This window comes from Balaenoptera physalus, assembly GCF_965194825.1.
Source record: "Balaenoptera physalus genome assembly, chromosome: 15".
Taxonomy (NCBI): domain Eukaryota; kingdom Metazoa; phylum Chordata; class Mammalia; order Artiodactyla; family Balaenopteridae; genus Balaenoptera; species Balaenoptera physalus.
The window spans coordinates 9,714,447-9,734,247 of NC_138894.1; the positions used below are offsets into that span (position 1 = coordinate 9,714,447).

Genomic DNA, 19,801 nt, shown 5'->3' on the forward strand with positions numbered 1-19,801 from the left:
ATCCAATGGAAGAAGACATTCTGCAAGTTGTGAAATACTGTACTGATCTAATAGAGGAAAAAGATTTGGAAAAACTGGACCTAGTTATAAAATACATGAAAAGGTAACTATTCAGTGCTTTTACCCAAAGGGAAAAAAACGGCATGTCTGTCACCACAGCTACTGGAGGGAGGTGAGGCGCTGAGCGAGTTGTGCCCTTTCTGGCCATCAGTTACGTTAACTGTGCTCTTCAGCATTACTGAAAAGGGAAGCCCTGTATTTTGAATGCCAGAGAAAGAAGTACCATAACACTGGGGAGTAAAAAAGGGTCAAAACGAGGTTTCCCAAGGTTTATATAGTTTAAACCACAGAAGTACGTTTTTGAGTGTATTTATATACAGACGTTAAAACCCTTAAACCCTAAATATCAATATATATGTTAAACAGATTCTTGAAGGAATCGGTCTTTCCTGATCGCTTGTCTCTCCTCACCTGCAGGTTGATGCAGCAGTCGGTGGAGTCGGTTTGGAACATGGCATTTGACTTTATTCTCGACAATGTTCAGGTGGTTTTACAACAGACTTACGGAAGCACATTAAAAGTTACATGAACATTACCAGGGAGCCTGCTGCTCTCCGCTAGCTGTGCCATAAGTGCTTGTGAGGTATTTGCAAAGTGCATGACAGTAATGCTCTGAGTTTTATAATTTTAAATTTCTTTTTAAGCCAAGTGTTTTTGTACATTTCTTTTCAATAAGTGCCAAATTTGTCAGTATTGCATGTAAATAACTGTGTTAATTCTTTTACTGTAGCATAGATTCTATTTACAAAATGTTTGTTTATAAAGTTTTATGGATTTTTACAGTGAAGTGTTTACAGTTGTTTATTAAAGAACTGTATGTATATTTTGTACAGGCTCCTTTTTGTGAATCCTTTAGGAAGCAAATCCTGAACTATTATGGCTGGACCGTTACACGCTTCATGCTAAGCTTTGAAATGCCTGAGGGGGCCCAGACTGGTGGTCTACTTTTTCTGAGCAAGGGTAAAGAAAGCTTCCAAATACTCACTCTGATCACTCCTGACCCAAAGCATGAACACAGGAACATGTTAAGAAAATCTTCTTTACTTCTTTCAAGTGGAGGAATTTACATATTTTGAATTAGCACACACACACACACAATTGAGGATTTAAGTTTTTCCTGGGAAAAATTATGCCCCCCAGATGGTTTAGCGGTTTTGTCTTTGCCTCTACTGGCCCTTGAGAAACGTCAATAATCATTAATGAAGAATGGTCCAGATTTTCAAATGTATATAAAAGTTTTTTTCTATGCTATATGTTATGCCATAACACTTTAAAAATATAGTTTATGCCAGTGAATACTCAGGAACATTTTCTTCCAACACCCTACACTGACTTCATTCAACACTGTGCTATAAATAGGTAGTCAGATATTAGGGATCTGCCAGAAGAATTACTCTGATGCTAATAGATCTCTTACCTCAGGGACCCACTTCCCACATTCTTCAGGAAAACCATAACAAACTAGCAACAATCAATCAATCAGATTACTAATATGAAGAAACCATTATGATGTCTCTGTAACAATTTAGTGTTTACACTAAGTCCAAACAGGTAATCAACACCCTACTGATTGTCTCATCAGAAAATGTATGCATGATAGAATTTGCTAGGACAAAATAGACCAAGATTGATTGATTGATGTATAAGAATTCCTAATGTTAACATGTGCTAGTACACAAGGTATGACTGATGATAGTTTAGTTAATAACATAGTTTGAGAGAACGAGCTGCACGGGGATGGAGACTCACAGAAGAGCAGCTACACTGACTGACATGAAGCCTAGCAGAGCTCGCAGGTCAATGTCTAGGTTCTTTATTGGAGTTCAGAACTGTGCTGATTGATTGATTGATTACAGTGGACTCTCATGACCACACAAGCAGTAAATAGCAGCCAGTTATGCTTTACACCATGGTTTCACACAAAAGCAGATAAATATCAGAATGCCTAATTTTCTAGTTTAAAAAATTCCTAAGGGCATATGGCAGAAGAACGCATGGGGGAAAGAAAAAGAAAACCACCACTGTGGGAAGGATATACATAAATAAGTATTTCTTACCTCAAAAAAGTCCCAAGAATCAGAAAATCTGCAGAAGCTTGGTTAATCAAATACTGCAGTACTGATTTAATCAGTATAAAATTGAAAGAGCTTTAGATCTGTAATAAAAATCCAAATTTGGGGAAGGGCAACCTTTAAAACAGCAGCCAGTAGAGGAGGACTGGGCAAGGCGTGGACGAGTGAGCAGGCACGCCGGAGCTGTGGGGACGTGTAATCGACCACTGTCAAACCAGTGTAAGTTTCTTGGTTTCTCATGGAAAACATCTTATACACCTATTTTCTTCCTTCTATGCTTAGCTCGTCAGTTTTCAGATAGGTCCATTCCATTGTCTGCCTTGTTTTCTTGGTAGTATGACAACACCATTTTGCATTTACTCCAATTCCTGACCCGTGTGGAAAAGTCAGATGATCTCAAACACTTTCTTCAGCTCCACAATTAACTGCCAGTCACTCTTCTGCATTTCGTCTCTGAACCAGTCTTTGAGGGCGTCGATGGACTGCCGGCTGATCTGTAAGGCCCAAGGCACAGAGTGAACAACACAATGTAACAAACAAGTGCCAAAGAAGAGCACATGGCCCCAGAGTTTGTTACCAGATGCTGCTCGGCACAAAGAAAGCTCAGGCAGAAACTGCCAAAGCAGAGCCTGCCTGCCTGCATTTTCTGGGACCAGAATGCCAGTACCACATCTGTTTGTTGGGGATCTGACCTAGAAGTCCTAGTGGGCACTCTGTCAGGAGGCCAGGCTACAGGCCAAGCCCTAACGAAGAATCCAGTCCCATCAGATTCTAAACGTAAGCCCTCAGCTCCTGAGTAAAAGGCCATCAAAAGAGCCGACGGCCCCCTTTCTTCAAAGGGGCCACTTTTGCTGAGCGAAGATACTTACCTTACTGACGATAATATCTGTAGCTTCAAAATGTCTTCCGTACATTTTGGGAGATTCACCAGGGATGGGTTCTATTTTGACACAGACTTCCTGTCCTTTTTTTGCAACATCCACTTGTTTATGGTTTACTTCAATACTTGTTACTATTCCAATGTCAACAAACTGTAAAGTAAGAACAGAAACTACAACGTGGGCAGAGGAATCGTGGCAGTCACAGGCGCCTGAACTGGACAGCTGACGTCACTGGAGTGAATGAGCCAGCTGCAAAGCCTGGGCCCTGGGCCCCTCTATCACCTTGGTCTCTGGGTCTCTCCGCAGTGTGATTTTTCTCACTGGAGAACTGGGGGTGACACCACCCCACCCCGTCTGCCTTCACAAGATGGCTGTGAGGACAAAAGGAGGTCGCTCGTGTGCTTTGGGACATGTGGAAAGTGTTCTGTCCGTCCGACGTGTTTCCACCCTGCCCTTCCACGTGACAGCTGCCAGAGTAAGAGAGACCAGCAGGCACAGAAGTTCTGAGTCAGAAATGAGCTTGGGGTGATGGGGACGGCGGCAGAGAGGCAGGGACCCGTCGTGTGGGCCCCGGTGGCCGTGCTGCTCACCTCAGTCACAGTCTGGGGACGGCAACAACATCATCATCCCCCCTTGCTGCCTGTCTTGTGAAGAGACACAGGGCAGTGAGAGTAAAGACAGGTAATCTGGTTTGGCCGAAGCCACACAGGAGATCACTGCTGCCAGAAAGTGTCCTAGCTTAGCCACTGGCAGAGAAGCATGACTCCCAGGAGCAGTGGGTCACAGCACTCGGAGGACGTCAGGTGCCGTCTCCCACTAAAGGAACCAAGGCTGGGGCAGGGAAAGTCCTAGATGAGCCTGGAGCACCTTACTGCGCCACAGAGGAAGAAAGGGCCCCAAGTGCTATGTGCAAGGACACAAGGCAGCTTGAACGGGCTCCCAATGATCAAACGCTGGATAACTGGGGTATCAAGAAAAAATGGCATGTATAAGATACCTAATGAAAAGGCCAGCGGGGAGAAGGTTCTTTAGAGAAGCGTGTGGGAGGGGGGATCATAATACTGCCACCATCCATGTCATAACTACTCAGGCGAGGACTGTCAGTGGTGGTTAAAGCCGCTGGGAAGTTCACAGGGACTCTCAGTGCCCCCAGGTGACTGAGTCATTACAAAGGGCGAAGACTGTCTCTGACGGCGATGCTGAGCCGACAGCGCCTTCTCTGATCACCCAAGTCTGCGCTGCGACAGTGACAACCCGTGTGACAGTGCAGAGGCACGCAGGAGCACCTGTGTGCACAGTACCCTTCCCAATCATTCTAACTTGCATCTAGTCACAAGGGGACAAGCAGACAAATGCAAGCTGAGAAATCATCTGTGAAACTGTTCTGGACTCTTCTTTAAAAAGAATGGCAGACTGTTCATAATTGAGACTAAAACACTAATAACCAAATGCAGTGCACCTCAAAGGAACCCTGGGCCAGGTCAGCAAGCAGCATTACTAAAGACATTTGGGACAACTGGTAAAAAGTGAATGTGAACTGTGAATTACAGGATTTTATTGAATTAATGTTATTTTTTTCTTAGCTATGATGCTAATCTAGAGGAAAGACGTGAGTGTCCGTTATACTATTTTTTAAGCTTTCCCCCAGACTCAAAACATCAAAAACTTCTGAAGGGCAATAATTCTGCAACTTTCATTACCTGAAGCACTGACACCAGGTGCTTGAGAATCAATACTGATTAAGGAACACTGATACCGAGTTTGTATAAATTACAGGAGGTGACAAGCTCTGCTTGATTTCAGTTTTTTATCACTCTTGGACTCCCAGAACTGCTTTAAGAGATGACACACTTTCTAAAAAGTACAACCAGAACTTACATTTTTGCTAGGCACGCACATGGGTGTCCCCTGCTTCACCTGGCCTGCTTCCACAGTCACGCCCATCACTATCGGATCTCGAGAATTGAAAATAAACTGAGGGAGAATTTTTATCTTGCAGGGAAATACTGCTATGTGTCTAAAAGGAAAAAAGAAAACCCAAGAATTTTTAAGCTTACAGAATCACTTCAAAGCATAAAAAAGCAAATACAGGTGAATACGAGGCTTCCTCTCCCCTCAGCTGAGAGCAGCAGGAAGGCCGCACATCGATCGGCGCTCAGAGGTCCCTGGGGTGCTGCACCCTCTCTTCATTCTCTTCCCTCCCCTCAAAGCAGCTGCATCACAGGAGCACACCGGGCCCAGAACAAAGGCTGAGCCCCGCCCCTGAAGATGGAGCTTGGGTGCCTCGGTGGAATCCACCATCAGGTGTGTCCTGGGGCCCATGTGAGGCCTATTCTGAGGACCACACAGGCATCACACCACATCCTCCTTTTCTCTACCGCGTTCCCAAATCAGTTGATCCAAAAGGACACTATTTGTCTGCTTATCAAGCATATGCTTAGAATGCTTTAATGGTTTCTAGCATTTTCTTAATCAAACTTCAGTCTTTCCCCTTCAGGTTTCATGATCTAAATAGAGCACACCTCAATCTAAATCCCGGCATTTACCAGACAGTCTACTTTTAAAATGTACCTCAGACTGAGCCGTCCCTCCCTCTGGTCACGCTGGTCTGAGCCTCCACCACGTCCTGCCCCCCACGTCCTGGGGGCCTCCTGACAGGCTCCAACCAGCAGCCCCCTAAACCCCGCCCACAGCCTATGGGGTCCTACGGGACACGGGTGCTGCCAACTTCCCTACCGCAGCTCCTGCCACTCTCCCCGAGGGTCACTGTGGCTGCCTCCACCTCTGAACGCGGCCCTGCTGGCCGATGTTGTCCTTCCACCTGACACCTCCCGGGTGTCTGGGCGGCTCGCTTCACTCTCCCCAGCTGAGCTGCCCTCCCCGCCACACTATTAACCACAGCTCTCCTCGCCTTATCTAGGCCCTGCCCTGCTTCATCCTGCGCTTATCCCAACTTCTTGTATTCTTCGCTTGTCTTCCCCTGAGCTCCGAGAGACAGGGACCTGGTCAGGTCCATTGACAGGGGCTCCCCAGCACCACGGGCTCTGTCATTGCTCGAGGAATGACACCTGCAGGGAATGCCTCGCCTCCTTTCGTTTTCTAATTTTCCACGCTCTCATGGTGTCACCTCCATTCCATGCAACCCCAGATGAGGAACTCCAGCAAGATAAAGTCCCCAGAGGTAGCAACTACTCACCCATTAACACAACCTAGGTCTGCCAAGTTGAAAATTAAAAACTAAGCAGAAATGTTACAGAGAGGATTGGTTCACACACTGCTAGAGTGTCTCAGGTGGGCCAAATCTGTGGCGTATAACACACCACCTGAGGATGCAGCCTCCGGGAGACGAGCGAGTGCCACGCTTCTGTTGTCTACACACCTGGCTGGTATTTGGTAATCCTCAAATAATCAACTTTATTACCAAAGATCCAAAGTAGGTAAAAATCACCGACTTACTTAAATTCTTCTTGTTTCTGTTTCTTGTAGTCTTGTCTATATTTCGTAAAGGCATCAAATAAATGATAAATAATTTCTGCACTAAAAATTCTAACTCCTAAACTGTCAGCCATTTCTTGCGCATCCCGTTCAATTCTCACATCAAAGGCCAAAATTACTGCATACCTAAAAGGTTAAAACACATCAAAGATCATTCAATGAAATACAGACCATGTCATAACAGTTCTACTAAAATAAAATAGATAGGCAACAGAAAAGCCTTTACAGCAGAAGAGAAACTACTTACTGAGGATCATGTTCCAACATCACCGAAGCCTTCATAACATCTTTCTTATGGACGGGACCAATGTTAATTCCTGCATACTGTAAAAAGGGAGTTTCCTAGTTTAACTGCCTGTGTTGGGTAACAGGAACAGCACCATAAACAATGCCTACCACTGACTCTCGTGGAGTTGGGTACCATTACTTACGGGCACTTCTGATGTTTTCAGAAATTCAAGTAGAGCTTCCAGAGATCCCAGTGTAGATGCCTGGACATAGACTCCTTTCTCTTCTAATTTGATAGCATTTAGTGTCTGCTTTAACTCATGGATCAGTTCATCCTTGAAAAGAAATTACATTTGACAAGGTTATAAATACATCTCTATCTCAGTAGCCTAGAATTAAACTGTTTCTCTTTTTGATTAGGTGTTCATCTGAAAATAAGAAACCAAGGCTTAGGAAGGGCAAGGCACAGCAGAACCTGTACAGGAAAGGAAGGAGAGATTTGGGGGCCATAACTAAGCTGTATCCCACTTCACCTCTATGTTAGGTTTACTAATGTCAAAATATGTTTAACCTCTGCACCACTTGGCAGAGTAGATAGATGGGTGAATGAAATGACATGATAAATAAGAATCTTCTAAAAGTTAAAAAGTACTACATGAATGTAATATGTTACAGTAGCCCAAAGGTATTTAATGATGAAATACCCTAATCTCAGCAGCCCTTTACTCCATCATCGCTCCTTTGAAGGTGAAGAGATTTTGACCAGAAATAAGTAAAACAACCATGTCGATGCCATTAAAGATGCACAAGTCCACTCATACTCAAGACTGGCCGCAGGGATGCCTGCCCTGTTCTCACAGGCCCTAAGGGGGCCCATTCCCTGGCGACAGGGACTGGGTGCTGCCTAAAGAATAATGTCCCAGCACAGGAGAAGAGCCATGTGGTGGCAACAGTGGTATCTTCTCTTTGGCAAGAGAATAAATATGTCTCAATGTTTGCTTTTGTGAAACTCCGCTGGGCTCATGTGTGCCATCTGTTCCTGAAAATAGGCAGACAGGCTTTAAAATGACTCCTAAAACCTAGTAAGAGATTTTTTTAGTTCCATCTATATAGCTGAGTATCTTAAAAAAAAAAAAAAGGAATAAACTTCTAGCTTCTGTTTCATTTTTTATTTAAATAAAATGTTCTAACTTGAATATATATAAATTATCATTTATGCCAATTCATGATTATACAAACTCAAGTAATTTAAAAGCATCAACTGTTTGTTAAGAGACCACCAGATGAGTCTTCACAGAGACAAATATGCCCATTTTATTCATCATTCTTAGCATGTGCTCTACTGACACAAGGTACAACTCAAAACAGCTTTGGAGGAAAAAATAAAATAACTTACTTTAAGAATTGGGATTTCATCTTCTTTATAAGCCACGAGGAGGGGTAAACCGGCCAATGTTTTTTCCAGGTCTTTTCCAAGAATCTTTACCCCCTGAGCTGCTTCTACTTCTTTATGCTTTTCATATTGGTTCTACAGAGATCAAAACATTTGTTATCACGTTTATTTGAAAAGTGGTTAGTGGTAGAAGACGATGTAAGACAATACTGTCATGACCTTGGGACAGGGAAAGATTTCTTTAAACTGGATACAAAAAGCAGTAAGCGCGAATGAAAGACTGATAAATTCAACATTAAAGTTAAATAATTCTGTTTCTCAAGATACTACAGAATGAGTAAAAAGACAAGTCACAGAGCAGAAGGGGCATACAAACCAGGAACATACTAGTAACTAGCTACCAGTGTAGGACGAAAACAATGTATTTTGATTTTTCTGAGAAACTTAGTAGGTAAACAAGGACTTTCACACATCTCTACTCTGATGGATGGTCCCTCCTGTATGAAGACACCTAAAATAAAACGAGTGAAGGGTGTGTGCTGTGTATTAAGCCAGGTGGCTCTTGAAGTGAAGAAACCACCTCAGTAGAATTTTTAAACACTGTGCAAGTCCCCACGTGCCAACACTTACCACCCTGACTTACCTTTACTCTTAACTCCTTCATAGGAGGAGGTAATAGGAGGCCTCGAATCTGAGTGACAATGGGCCCTTCTACTCCGGGAACAATAATTGTATCTCCTTCCTTCAAACGCCCGTTGATCAATATTACATCTATAGTGGTGCCCATTCCTGGGAGAGCCTTAACCTAAGAGACATTATTGCAAAGGCAGTGAAATATAGGCTACAATGCACCATGTTGAGATTAAATTAAATTAGTAAACATCCCCAACCAAGAAGCCTGTTTGGGGGTGGGGGTGGGGGGAATAAACTGAAAAGCTGACCAGTACCTCCATCACCTGTGCTCTCAGCTCTTCACAGTGTGCAAGTCTCTTACTCAACATGGTCTGAGTTAACTCGACAAGAAGGTAGATCAGACTTCCCATGCCATCACCAGTATGTGCAGAGGTAGGTACCAAGGACACAAAAGTGCGGGGATCTTTATTCTCATAAAACAAAGCTGCGTTCAACCCCTAGAGACATAAAAAGCAAAGTCATTCCCACAGGCCAAGTGGTGGAAGGAGGTCTCCAGAACAGAAATGACTAACTAGAAGCTGGATGAATAACGGCTCTTCATTCTGAAAATTCCTCAAAAGCACTTAGATCATGTATATCCTGGAGGTATTAACCATATCACAGAAAAGTAGTTTCTTTCCAAGTCAATTTGGTTTTTAAAAGTTAAACATTCAGACTACAAAGAGAGGTCTTGAAATAAAGATTTTAAAAGGAAAAGGGAGAAGGGAAAAGAATGAAAATGCTAATTGCCATTAATAGCGGAACAGAACCAGTATTAATGAAAATAGTGACTTAATTATAAAGACAAGGTAAAAGAAGAAAAAATATTCTATGATATAGTCTCTTCGTAAAGAAGGGAAAGCTTTCTTACCTGCTGTGCAAATTCCACAATAATAGCCTTTGCTCGCTCCTCAAATTCATCTTTTGTGTTCTTTTTCTGCTTCTTTAAAGTAGCAGCCACATCAGAGTCGGGGCTCTTTTTCCAATCATACAACCTATCAATCTGGAAAAGTATTTTTCATAAGAAACATCTCTAAAGCATTCACAACACTCAGGAAGTTAATTAAGGTTAATTTAAAAGCTCCAGGAAATTCCAAATGTGTATCACACATATCTGGAAGAGTGTGTATTACTTTCATTGTACCAAAAGCCCCTCACAGTCTGCTTAACTGCATCCCCTCTTAAATGTGAAGTACCATACTGCCTACCAGCCTCCAACCAGTTCATGAGAGGCTGCCATTTCTTGCAATTTTACCATATTACTAAGTGAAAGAAGAAAATCTGAAAAGGCTACATACATACCGTAGGATTCCAACTATATGACTACTCTGGAAAGGGCAAAACTATGGAGACAGTAGAAAAATCAGTGGTTGCCAGGGGGTGGGAGGTGGGGGGATGAATAGGCAGAGCACAGAGGATTTTTAGGGCAGTGAAAAGGCTGTATAATTCTATAATGGTGGATACACATTATGATACATTTGTCCAAACCCACAGGATGCACCATACCAGGAGTAAATTCTAAGGTAAACTTCGGACTTTGAGTGTGTCAGTATAGGTTCATCAACTGTAGCAAATGTACCACTTGGGTGGGGTATATTGATAATGGGAAAAGCTATGCATGTGTGAGGGCAGGGGGTATATCAGAAATCTCTGTACTTTCCCCTTAATTTCTCTGTGAATTTAAAACTGCTCTAAAAAATGAAGACATGTTTTTTAAGTAGCAACAAACTTCTCACACCCTCAACAACATGGATGAAATCACAGAGGCATAATGTTAAATGTTAAAAGCCAGACACAAAAGAACATATTCTGTCAAATTTGATTTACATGAAGTTCAAGAAACAGGCAAAACTAACCCATGGGCACAAAATTTGGAACAGTGGTTGCTATGAGGGGCTGCGGATTGACTGGAATGGGGCATACAGGTACTTCTTGGGTGATGCAAAGTTTGATATCTTAATTTGGGCTGTGTAACAAGGATGTACATACATTTATCAAAACTCAATTTCACACTTAAGTTCCGTGCATTTCACTGTATATAAATTTTACCTCAATTTAAAAAATAAGGATATACCAAATTTACAGAAAGAATAAAAATATTTATGTCACAGCTTTTCCACCTGATAATAATAATTAACCTGTTTTGAACCCTTACTTTGATCAGATACTAGTCTTACCACTTGACATGTTTTATCGCCTCTAATTCTTACAAAAATCCAGTAATGCTCTGTTTTGCAGGCAAAAAGAGGCTAATTAAGGACCCTCTTTATACAGTTTGAAGTGCCAAAGCCAGGATATGAACCCAAGATTCAAACCCGGGAAGCCAAGCGCTTAACCACCACCATCCCACTCTGCTAACTCAGAGCTCCTAGGATGTGGTTTCTCTGGAGACAATAACGAAACTAGAAAGAGCAAGTGACTAAGGTAGTGCCTGCAGAGGAAGAGCAGACTGAGATCCTGTTAGACTGTCATCTTCACTAGAAACGTTCGAGGAATAAAGAGCAAATGGAGATTTCCAAGATACAACGAAGACCGCAATCTGGCAGGGTCACCGTGCTTGCTTAATCCAGATTTGTCCACCACTGGCAAATCCACGCTCAAGTCAGAGGTCAAAAGCATAGGCTTGTAGAAAACTCCTAAGGGAGGACCTTGTCTGTGTTTGAACAAAGTAACTATAACTTTAGAAAATAAATGAAGATTCGAAAATGACCTTCATAAATTAGAGAAACTGGATTAAACACAAACAGTTAAACTCCTAGAAGAAAACAAAATGAAGTGAAAGGAAATGATCTACTAGGTGTGTATAATAGAAGACTCGGAAACTTATAAGCTCAAACTGAATTAGAGCAACTCATGAAATCTCTCTCCAAAGTTAATACAATAGTTGGAAGTAATATATGCCAAGTGCCCATTACCTACTAGGCACTCAGTAAATTCTTGTTATTGCTATTTAACAGGATTCATGACTTAGAATGGAGAGAAAACAACCCTATCTCTGCAACTGGTACAGATCAGAGCTTAATGAGAACTGTCATCTCTCCTTTAAAAAAAAGTGACAAACTTAGAAAGGGTTCAGTTTACAAAGGTCTTCTAGTGAAGCTGTGGCTGTGAAGAAGCCTTAGTGGTCAGTCTCCTCTAGATTTGTCCAAACCCATAGAGTATACAACACCAAGAGTGAACCCCAATGTAAACGATGAACTTTGGGTGATAATGATGCGTCCAAAGGAGGTTCATCAGTTGTAACAAATGTACCTCTTTGGCGGAGGACGTTGAGAACGGAGGGGGTTGTGCATGTGTGAAGACAGGGGTATACCGGAAATCTCTGTACCTTCCCCTCAGTTTTGCTGTGAACCTTAAAGTGCTCTAAAAACAATAAAGTCCTGATAACAAAGAGTAAAGCCCCTCACCCCCACTGCAACAGCAATTCACACTGTTACTGAATAAAGGAGAAAAGCCACATAAGCATATCAAGAGGTGCAGAATGAGCATCTGACAAAATCAACAACCATTCAAGACTTAAAAGAAAAAATACTAAGCAACCTAGGAATAGAAGGGAAATTCCTCAGCTTAATAAAGTGCATTTACATCTGACATCATACTTAATGGTAAGTATGGAGAAGAAACAAGGATGTCTGTCACCACTTTTATTCGACATTGTTCTAGAAGGTCTAGTTAGTGCAATAAGGAAGAAAAAAATTTATAAATTGATAAATTGATAAAGGATACAGATAAGGGAAAAAGTGTAACAGTTTTTATTTGCAGATAACATAATCATGTATATAGAAACTCCCGCACGAGCTACAAAAGCTACTAGGCCTAATCAGTGAATTTAAAACGTCACAAGATAATAAAACTGTAGCATATTGTCAAGACAAAGTAAAGTAAATGTAGAGACAGACATCATGTTCACTGATCGGAAGACTCAATTTTGTTAAAATGTCCATTCTCCCATAATTTATCTACAAATACAACCCCAATAAAAATCCCGGAAGGCTTCCCGGAAGGAAGAAACTAACAAGCTGATTCTAAACTTTATATGGAAATTCAAGGACCCTGAAATAACCAAAACAATTTTGAGAAATAAAAAGTTGAAGAACTTAACCACCACCTGCTTTCACGACGTTACTATGAAACTGCAATAATCAAGACAGGCTAGCAGTGGCATAAGGATGGACATATAGGTCAATGGAAGAGAAGAGAAATACTAAGAACAAACATGTATCTACATGGTCAATTAATTTTCAACAAAGACTGCAAAGTAATTCAATGGGGAAAAGAATAATCTTTTCACAAGGGGTTTTTGAAGTAGATATACATTTGGAAAAAAGTTAACCTTGACCCTACCTTGCACCATGCACAAAACTAACTTAAAAACATCATAAATCTAAATGTTGAATATCTAGAAACACTGGAGAAATTTTTCATGACCTTGGGGTGGGAAAAGATTACTTATATAGAACACAAGCAACAAATTATTAAAAAAAAAACTTCTCATAAATTGATTTTGTTAAAATTAGAAATTTCTGCTGCTGTTCCAAAAACCTCATTAAGAAAATGAAAAACTAAGTCCTTGACTATAAAAATATATCTGCAATACACATAACTGACAAAGGACTTCTACTGACAATATAAAGAACTCTTAAAACTGAATTAAGACAACTAACAATTGAATAAAAATGAGCAAAGGATTTTGAATAGATACTTCAGAGAGACAGAGAGAGAGAGAGATGGAATAAGTACATGAAAAGATGTTTGATGCCAGTCATCATGGGAATGCAAATGAAACCAGTATACTTTGGCACTACACACTCATTAGAATGGCTTATAGGTAGGGTTAAGTGTTGGCAATAATGTGCAGAAACTGGAACTCTTCCAAATTGTGGGTTAAAAAATGTAAAATGGTACAATCTCTTTGGGAAAATGTGTCATCTTCTCATAAAGTTGAACATATACCTACCATATGACCCAGCAATTCTATTCCTAAATATTTACTAAAAGTAAAGGAAAATAAACGTCTACACAAAGACTCGTGTAAAAATGTTTACCAGCTGCTTCACTAATAACCTAAAATTGTAATCAATCCAAGAATCCTTCAACAGGTAAATGGATCAAGTGTTAAGATGTATTAGCCAGATGATGAAATATTACTGAACAATAAAAAGGAACAACCTATGACCTATGCAACACGGATAAATCTATATTAACATGAGTAGTGAAAAATGCCAGACTCAAAAGATTATACACTGTATAATTCCATTAATATGAAATTATAAAACAGGCAAAACTAGTCTATGGCGGCAGAAAGAAGGCTGGTGTGTTTGGGGGTGCAGAAGGGGCACGCTGACTGTAAAAGAACATGAGGGAACATTCTGGGAATATGGAGGTAAGTCTATATTCTGAATGATGGTGGTTAAATGTGCGTGTAATTTTGTCAACATACATTGAACTGTACACTTAGCATAAGTGCATTTTCTTACATGAAAGTTATACATTTTTTTAACCACAAAAAAAATAAGAAGCATATTTTCACAACTTAATTTTTCAGAAGGAGAGCTTACCTTATTGAGTGCAACAATGAAGGGACATTTTTTAGATTTCAAAAGGTTGATAGATTCAATTGTCTGGGGCTCCAAACCATGCATAATATCAACAACTAAAATGGCAATATCACAAAGAGAGCTTCCTCTGTTTCTCAGATTACTGTTGGAAAAGAAAAAGATGCATAAATAGAAATATTGCAATTAATACTTTTATTTTAAAAAACTTAAAATTTTAATTTCTTTGTAAAACCTAAACAAAAAAGAACAAAATGAAGTACATGCATTAAATTCAAGTGCCATTAGCCCTTAACTTGCCAAATGCTTATCTGACAGTGAATTGACATCAGTTGGAATGACTTAGTTCCAGAAGTTACTCCATTATTTCTGCCAATTTTACTGACCAAGTTTTTTGCGCTAAGGAACATGGCCAAGAGGTAACAGGACAAAATTCCACCTGTAATGGGTTTCATAGGAGATAGACCAGGTATGTATTAGGATTTGCTCTTTCAAAGTGGAAAAGACTTCTCTCTACAAAAAACAAGTATCCAAATAAAGTACTACTAAATCAGTGAGGCACAGATGAGGATTGGCAGTTACAGGGACCACAGATCTCAAAACAGTACCCCAAGACTAGTGACTAGTTAGAACTCCTCACTCACTGAACTTTGAGACTTAATGGTTTCAAGCAGTTTGCCTGATGACAAAAGACACAAATCATTCTTACCTGAAAGACTCATGCCCCGGCGTGTCAATAATCAGCATTCCTGGAATCCGTACATTCTCTCTATCAAACTAGAAAAGGTGGGGGAAAGTGGAGAGCTTAACAAAGCCAAAACAATGAAAGCTTCTTTACAAAACAATTATTCTGCCATGAAAACTTCAACATCACTTCCTTTTCCAAATGAACTGTTTTAAAATAGTGTGTCAACCAACAGAGCACAACAGTTAATATTTTCATTAATATCAAAAGGAATTTTTCAGAAAAAAAAACTGAAATGAGAAAATATTCCCCTTGTTAAAGTTATATAACTATGATGTAGTCTAAATCTGAACAGATTATTAGTAAGTGACAAATGACAGAGTAGTCATCTGAGAGTGATTATTTATAAAAAGCTGACAAAGAAGAAGAGGTTCTCCGTATTTGGAAAATGTATCTGGTCCAATTTTAAAGCAATTCTAAACTCTGAAAAATATCTCAAAGCATGTTTTAAAGAAAATTTACCACCTCAACTTAAAATATTAAAGAATAAGTCCATACCCTGCTTTATTCAAGTACTATCCTCAACACTTGATTTTCTGGACAAAAGCACACAAATGAATGGAAACAACATTGCAAGAAGCCAGATATGGACATCCTCCTTTAATCTAAAGAGTAGCACTGACCAACAAATCTCTCTCACACATACACACACACAAAACTTTTTTCTGTGCTTATCTATACTTCTGTCAATCTTCAAATGATTTTCCAAAATCTTATCCAGTGATCTAGGTCAAAATGATTCAAATGCAAAACATTTCAATTTTGCATTCTGGTGGTCTTAGATCAAAATTCACCATAATTATTTCCACTTCGCTGTCTGGAATACAAACAATATAATTACAATTGCCATATAAAGGTTATCTTGAGAACTTTCATACAGGCCTAATAAAAATCATGCTTTTTAACTATGTGCTAAAATAACACCAGATTTAGAGCTGGGAAACTGGTGGAATAAGCTGTTATAAACTCTCCAGTAACTAACACAGAGAAGTAACAGATAGAAACACCAAAATAAAATTTAAATTACAAATTCAGAAATCTGTAATTCAAGAAAACTGTCCTAAAATAAAGATTTTAAACTACATACTGAAATGGAACACCATGTAACTGGAAAACTGACCCAGAACAACCAAAAGCAAGATGAAAAAAGACTACATAACTTATACGAGGATGAAAACCAGCTTGTAATCAAACTTGCAATGCTTTATGTGAGAAGAAATTGGAGTAACAGTCAAGATACTTAAGGAAAGAAAATGTGAACCAAGGATTTTACATGTAGCCAACTAACTTTCCAGGATGAAGGCCACAAAGTAACTATTAAATATTCAAAAAACTCAAGTAATATTATTCCCATTACTCCTTCTTCAGCAATCTACCAGAAAACAAGCTGCATAAAACAATTTCAAACACACAAAACAAAAACTGAGTGACAAGCTCACAGACCCTTTCTATACACAGAACTGAGACTAAATAAGGAATGAAGAGAGATACCAGCATGTAATAATGTGCTATGTGTTACATCAGACAGCACGATGTAACCAAACACAAATAAGACTACTAGAACTGTATCAAAAAGACTCAGGAGCCAATCACTGGGCAAAAATGGAACTATCTCAGCACAATAATAACTGAAATGGATTAAAACATGGTAAATAGGGACTTCCCTGGTTGGGCAGTGGTTAAGAATCCGCCTGCCAATGCAGGGGGCACAGGTTCAAGCCCCGGTCCAGGAAGATCCCACAAGCCGTGGAGCAACTAAACCCATGCACCACAACTCCTGAGCCTGTGCTCTAAAGCCCGCGAGCCACAACTACTGAAGCCGGCACGCCTAGAGTCCGTGCTCCACAACAAGAGAAGCCACTGCAATGAGAAGCCCGGGTACCGCAACGAAGAGTAGCTCCAGCTCGCCGCAACTAGAGAAAGCCCGTGAGTAGCAATGAAGACCCAACGCAGCCAAAAATTTAAAAAAATAGAAAAATAAGAAAAAACACAGTAAATATGTTGAAATCCATGAGTTTATAATAATATAATAGCAAACCAAACCAATCACTCTTTATTTTAAGAGCTGGTAAATAAAGGTGAAGGATCAGGCATTAATTCTGCCTTTCCTCCACATCCCCATCACTCAATGACCAAATAGTAGATGAGGACTCTATAGAAGTAATCAGATAATGGGACTGTAATATCAACATTTAGAGATTACTTAACTTCATAATAGTGACTGCCTCTTGGAGCAAGAGGGAAGGAGGACTCCTACAACATTTCATGTTTTATGTCTTTAAAAAAGAGATCTGAAGGGCAAGATGGCGTGTGTTAATTATGAATGGTGAGCATTATGGGTCTGTTGTACCATTCTGTTCTTTTATCTGTGTTTGAAATAATACCTTAATTTTTGTCAGAGATTAAAACACATGAAACAGTGTACTTACATTTTTAATCATCTTCGTTTGTTCATTAATAGCTTCAAGAGGAACATTGGTGGCACCAATTTGCTGCGTAATACCACCTGCTTCACCATCTTGTACATGCGTGTGACGGAGCTGGGATAAGATGGCAGATTCAGATTCAAATTTCAAAATGCAAAAAGAAGCAAAAGCAATAAGAAAACAGCAACTTGTAAACAGAACTGCCCATGTGTGCTATGGTTTCTATTAGCTTTTTATAAGGTATCATTCACTTATTCAAAAAGTTATATATCAATGCACAAATTTTCTTACTTTATCTAGAATTTTTGTCTTCCCTGTGTCCACATGTCCAAGTACACAAATAACAGGAGCTCTTAGCTTCTCTGTATTTATGTTTTTACTATGTTCAAGTCTCCGTTTCTAGGAATAAAAAAAAAACACAAAATTAAATACTGTTTCAAACCCTCAGTACCATCTTCCTTTAAATTATTTTGCCTTTGCAAGGGAATGCCACAACCTGCATACAAGTTGTTTTGCTGCTTTAACTACGTGTAACTGCATTTTACAATGTGAACTTTACAACCTTTGGACAAGGAGACACCTGTTTATAATAGATTTCTGAGCAGCACTGCTAATTATGAATAAAAATGGTGTAAAGTGTTGGCTCAAACTTTCTGAACACTTTTGTACATAGTTAATTTAATGGAATATAATGAATAGAAAAAGGAATTGATCGTTTTGTCAAACTTAGTATATAGTACAACCTCTAACTTACGTGGAGGTTTACATAAAAAGAGGTATATGCTAGCATTCCAACACTTTCATTAGAACTTAAGAATTGTTAAAAATTTTAAAGCAATATATTTCAAAACTGTATCCAGTGTACAAATGCTATGTCTTTTCAATTAGGACATGGTTACTGCAAGCTTCAGCCTAACACATCCAAATGACACTTCCTACCTTCCTAAGTAACCACTAAGCATGAGAAAGCCTGTCCTTGAACTACATGTATTTACTGTAGCATTTACTTCTAAATACTTCAGCTTTCTGAGAACCAAACAAAACACAAGCTAGCAGTTCCGCTTTAAAATGACAGCCTTTGAAGTACAGTAAAGCTGGCATTCAAATGAAATAACACTTTCACAAAAAGTCTGAAGCAATGTCATTTACAAAACTGTCACTATTTTCCATCTAAAAAACCACTTTTGTAAGAACTCTTTCATTTCTACCACTAGACACTGATTCTTTCTATAGAAACTGTAATGAAAAAACATTTTGGAATGTCAAAAGTGAGACGCAAGTATTTACTAGCGAAGAGTAGTACACAACAGCTTCACAACATGTACGACTCAAAAGCAAACGGGACCTTAGTTAGAACTTGATATGGTTGAAAACTGCCTTTCTCTCCCATACTTGATGAAGTGCTGAAATTTTCTGGAGGGCAATGTAGTATATATAGACCATGACTCAGAAATTCTACCTCTAAGTATTTGCTCTGAAGCAATGACAAGTATACAGAGATGCAGGTGTACAACAGTTTGCTCACTGGAGTATTTATCATAGCAAGAATCAGTAACTACTTAATCTTCTTTAGTGGAGGATTTCTTTTTTTTTTTTTTTTTAAACTTTGGGTTTATTTATTTATTTATTTATGGCTGTGTTGGGTCTTCGTTTCTGTGCAAGGGCTTTCTCTAGTTGCGGCAAGTGGGGGCCACTCTTCATCGCGGTGCACGGGCCTCTCATTATCGCGGCCTCTCTTGTTGCGGAGCACAGGCTCCAGACGCACAGGCTCAGTAATTGTGGCTCACGGGCCTAGTTACTCTGCGGCATGTGGGATCTTCCCAGACCAGGGCTCGAACCCGTGTCCCCTGCATTGGCAGGCAGATTCTCAACCACTGCGCCACCAGGGAAGCCCCAGTGGAGGATTTCTTAATGAGTGTTTCCAAAACCCCAGGGCTGATACCTATCTGGTTGCATAGAATCATATAGGTATCCTATCCACAATGGAGAGTCTTACTTAGGAAGTCTGTGGTGAATGCCAGAAAATTACAGTATATAGCAAGGTTTCAAAACCGTGAAGTGTGTTATAGACTGAACTGTATCTCTTCCAAATTTATACACTGAAGTCCAAACCCCCAATGTGACTTATTTGGAGATAAGGCCTTTAAGGAGGTAATGGAAAGGTTAAATGAGGTCCTAAGGGTGGGGCCCTAATCCAATAGAGCTGGTGTCCTTATAAAAGAAAATCAAAAATCTTTCTCAACACTTACAGGGGAAAGGCCATGTCAGGACTCG

At 39.9% G+C, this 19,801-nt stretch overlaps 2 protein-coding genes across 14 annotated transcripts in view; one reads left to right on the forward strand and one right to left on the reverse strand.

Annotated features, from left to right (window-relative positions):
• Nucleotides 1-888, forward strand: part of REV1 (REV1 DNA directed polymerase) — an 83,149-nt gene extending 82,261 nt beyond the window's left edge. For all 12 annotated transcript variants that reach the window (XM_082427242.1, XM_082427243.1, XM_082427241.1 and 9 more), the window contains 2 exons: nt 1-103; nt 478-888. In XM_082427242.1, the coding sequence (XP_082283368.1) occupies nt 1-103; nt 478-589 (215 nt within the window). In that variant the 3' untranslated portion in view covers nt 590-888. The remainder of the gene's footprint in view (nt 104-477) is intronic.
• Nucleotides 889-1,083: 195 nt separating this feature from the next.
• EIF5B (eukaryotic translation initiation factor 5B) overlaps nt 1,084-19,801 on the reverse strand; it is a 66,350-nt gene continuing 47,632 nt past the window's right edge. For both annotated transcript variants that reach the window (XM_082427253.1, XM_082427252.1), the window contains exons 11-24: nt 17,819-17,926; nt 17,531-17,641; nt 15,066-15,133; nt 14,360-14,501; nt 9,673-9,804; nt 9,077-9,259; nt 8,773-8,934; nt 8,133-8,264; nt 6,940-7,071; nt 6,756-6,832; nt 6,470-6,634; nt 4,892-5,030; nt 3,002-3,163; nt 1,084-2,626 (exon numbers count right to left, since the gene is read on the reverse strand). In XM_082427253.1, coding sequence (XP_082283379.1) covers nt 2,519-2,626; nt 3,002-3,163; nt 4,892-5,030; nt 6,470-6,634; nt 6,756-6,832; nt 6,940-7,071; nt 8,133-8,264; nt 8,773-8,934; nt 9,077-9,259; nt 9,673-9,804; nt 14,360-14,501; nt 15,066-15,133; nt 17,531-17,641; nt 17,819-17,926 — 1,821 coding nt within the window. In that variant the 3' untranslated portion in view covers nt 1,084-2,518. The remainder of the gene's footprint in view (nt 2,627-3,001; nt 3,164-4,891; nt 5,031-6,469; nt 6,635-6,755; nt 6,833-6,939; nt 7,072-8,132; nt 8,265-8,772; nt 8,935-9,076; nt 9,260-9,672; nt 9,805-14,359; nt 14,502-15,065; nt 15,134-17,530; nt 17,642-17,818; nt 17,927-19,801) is intronic.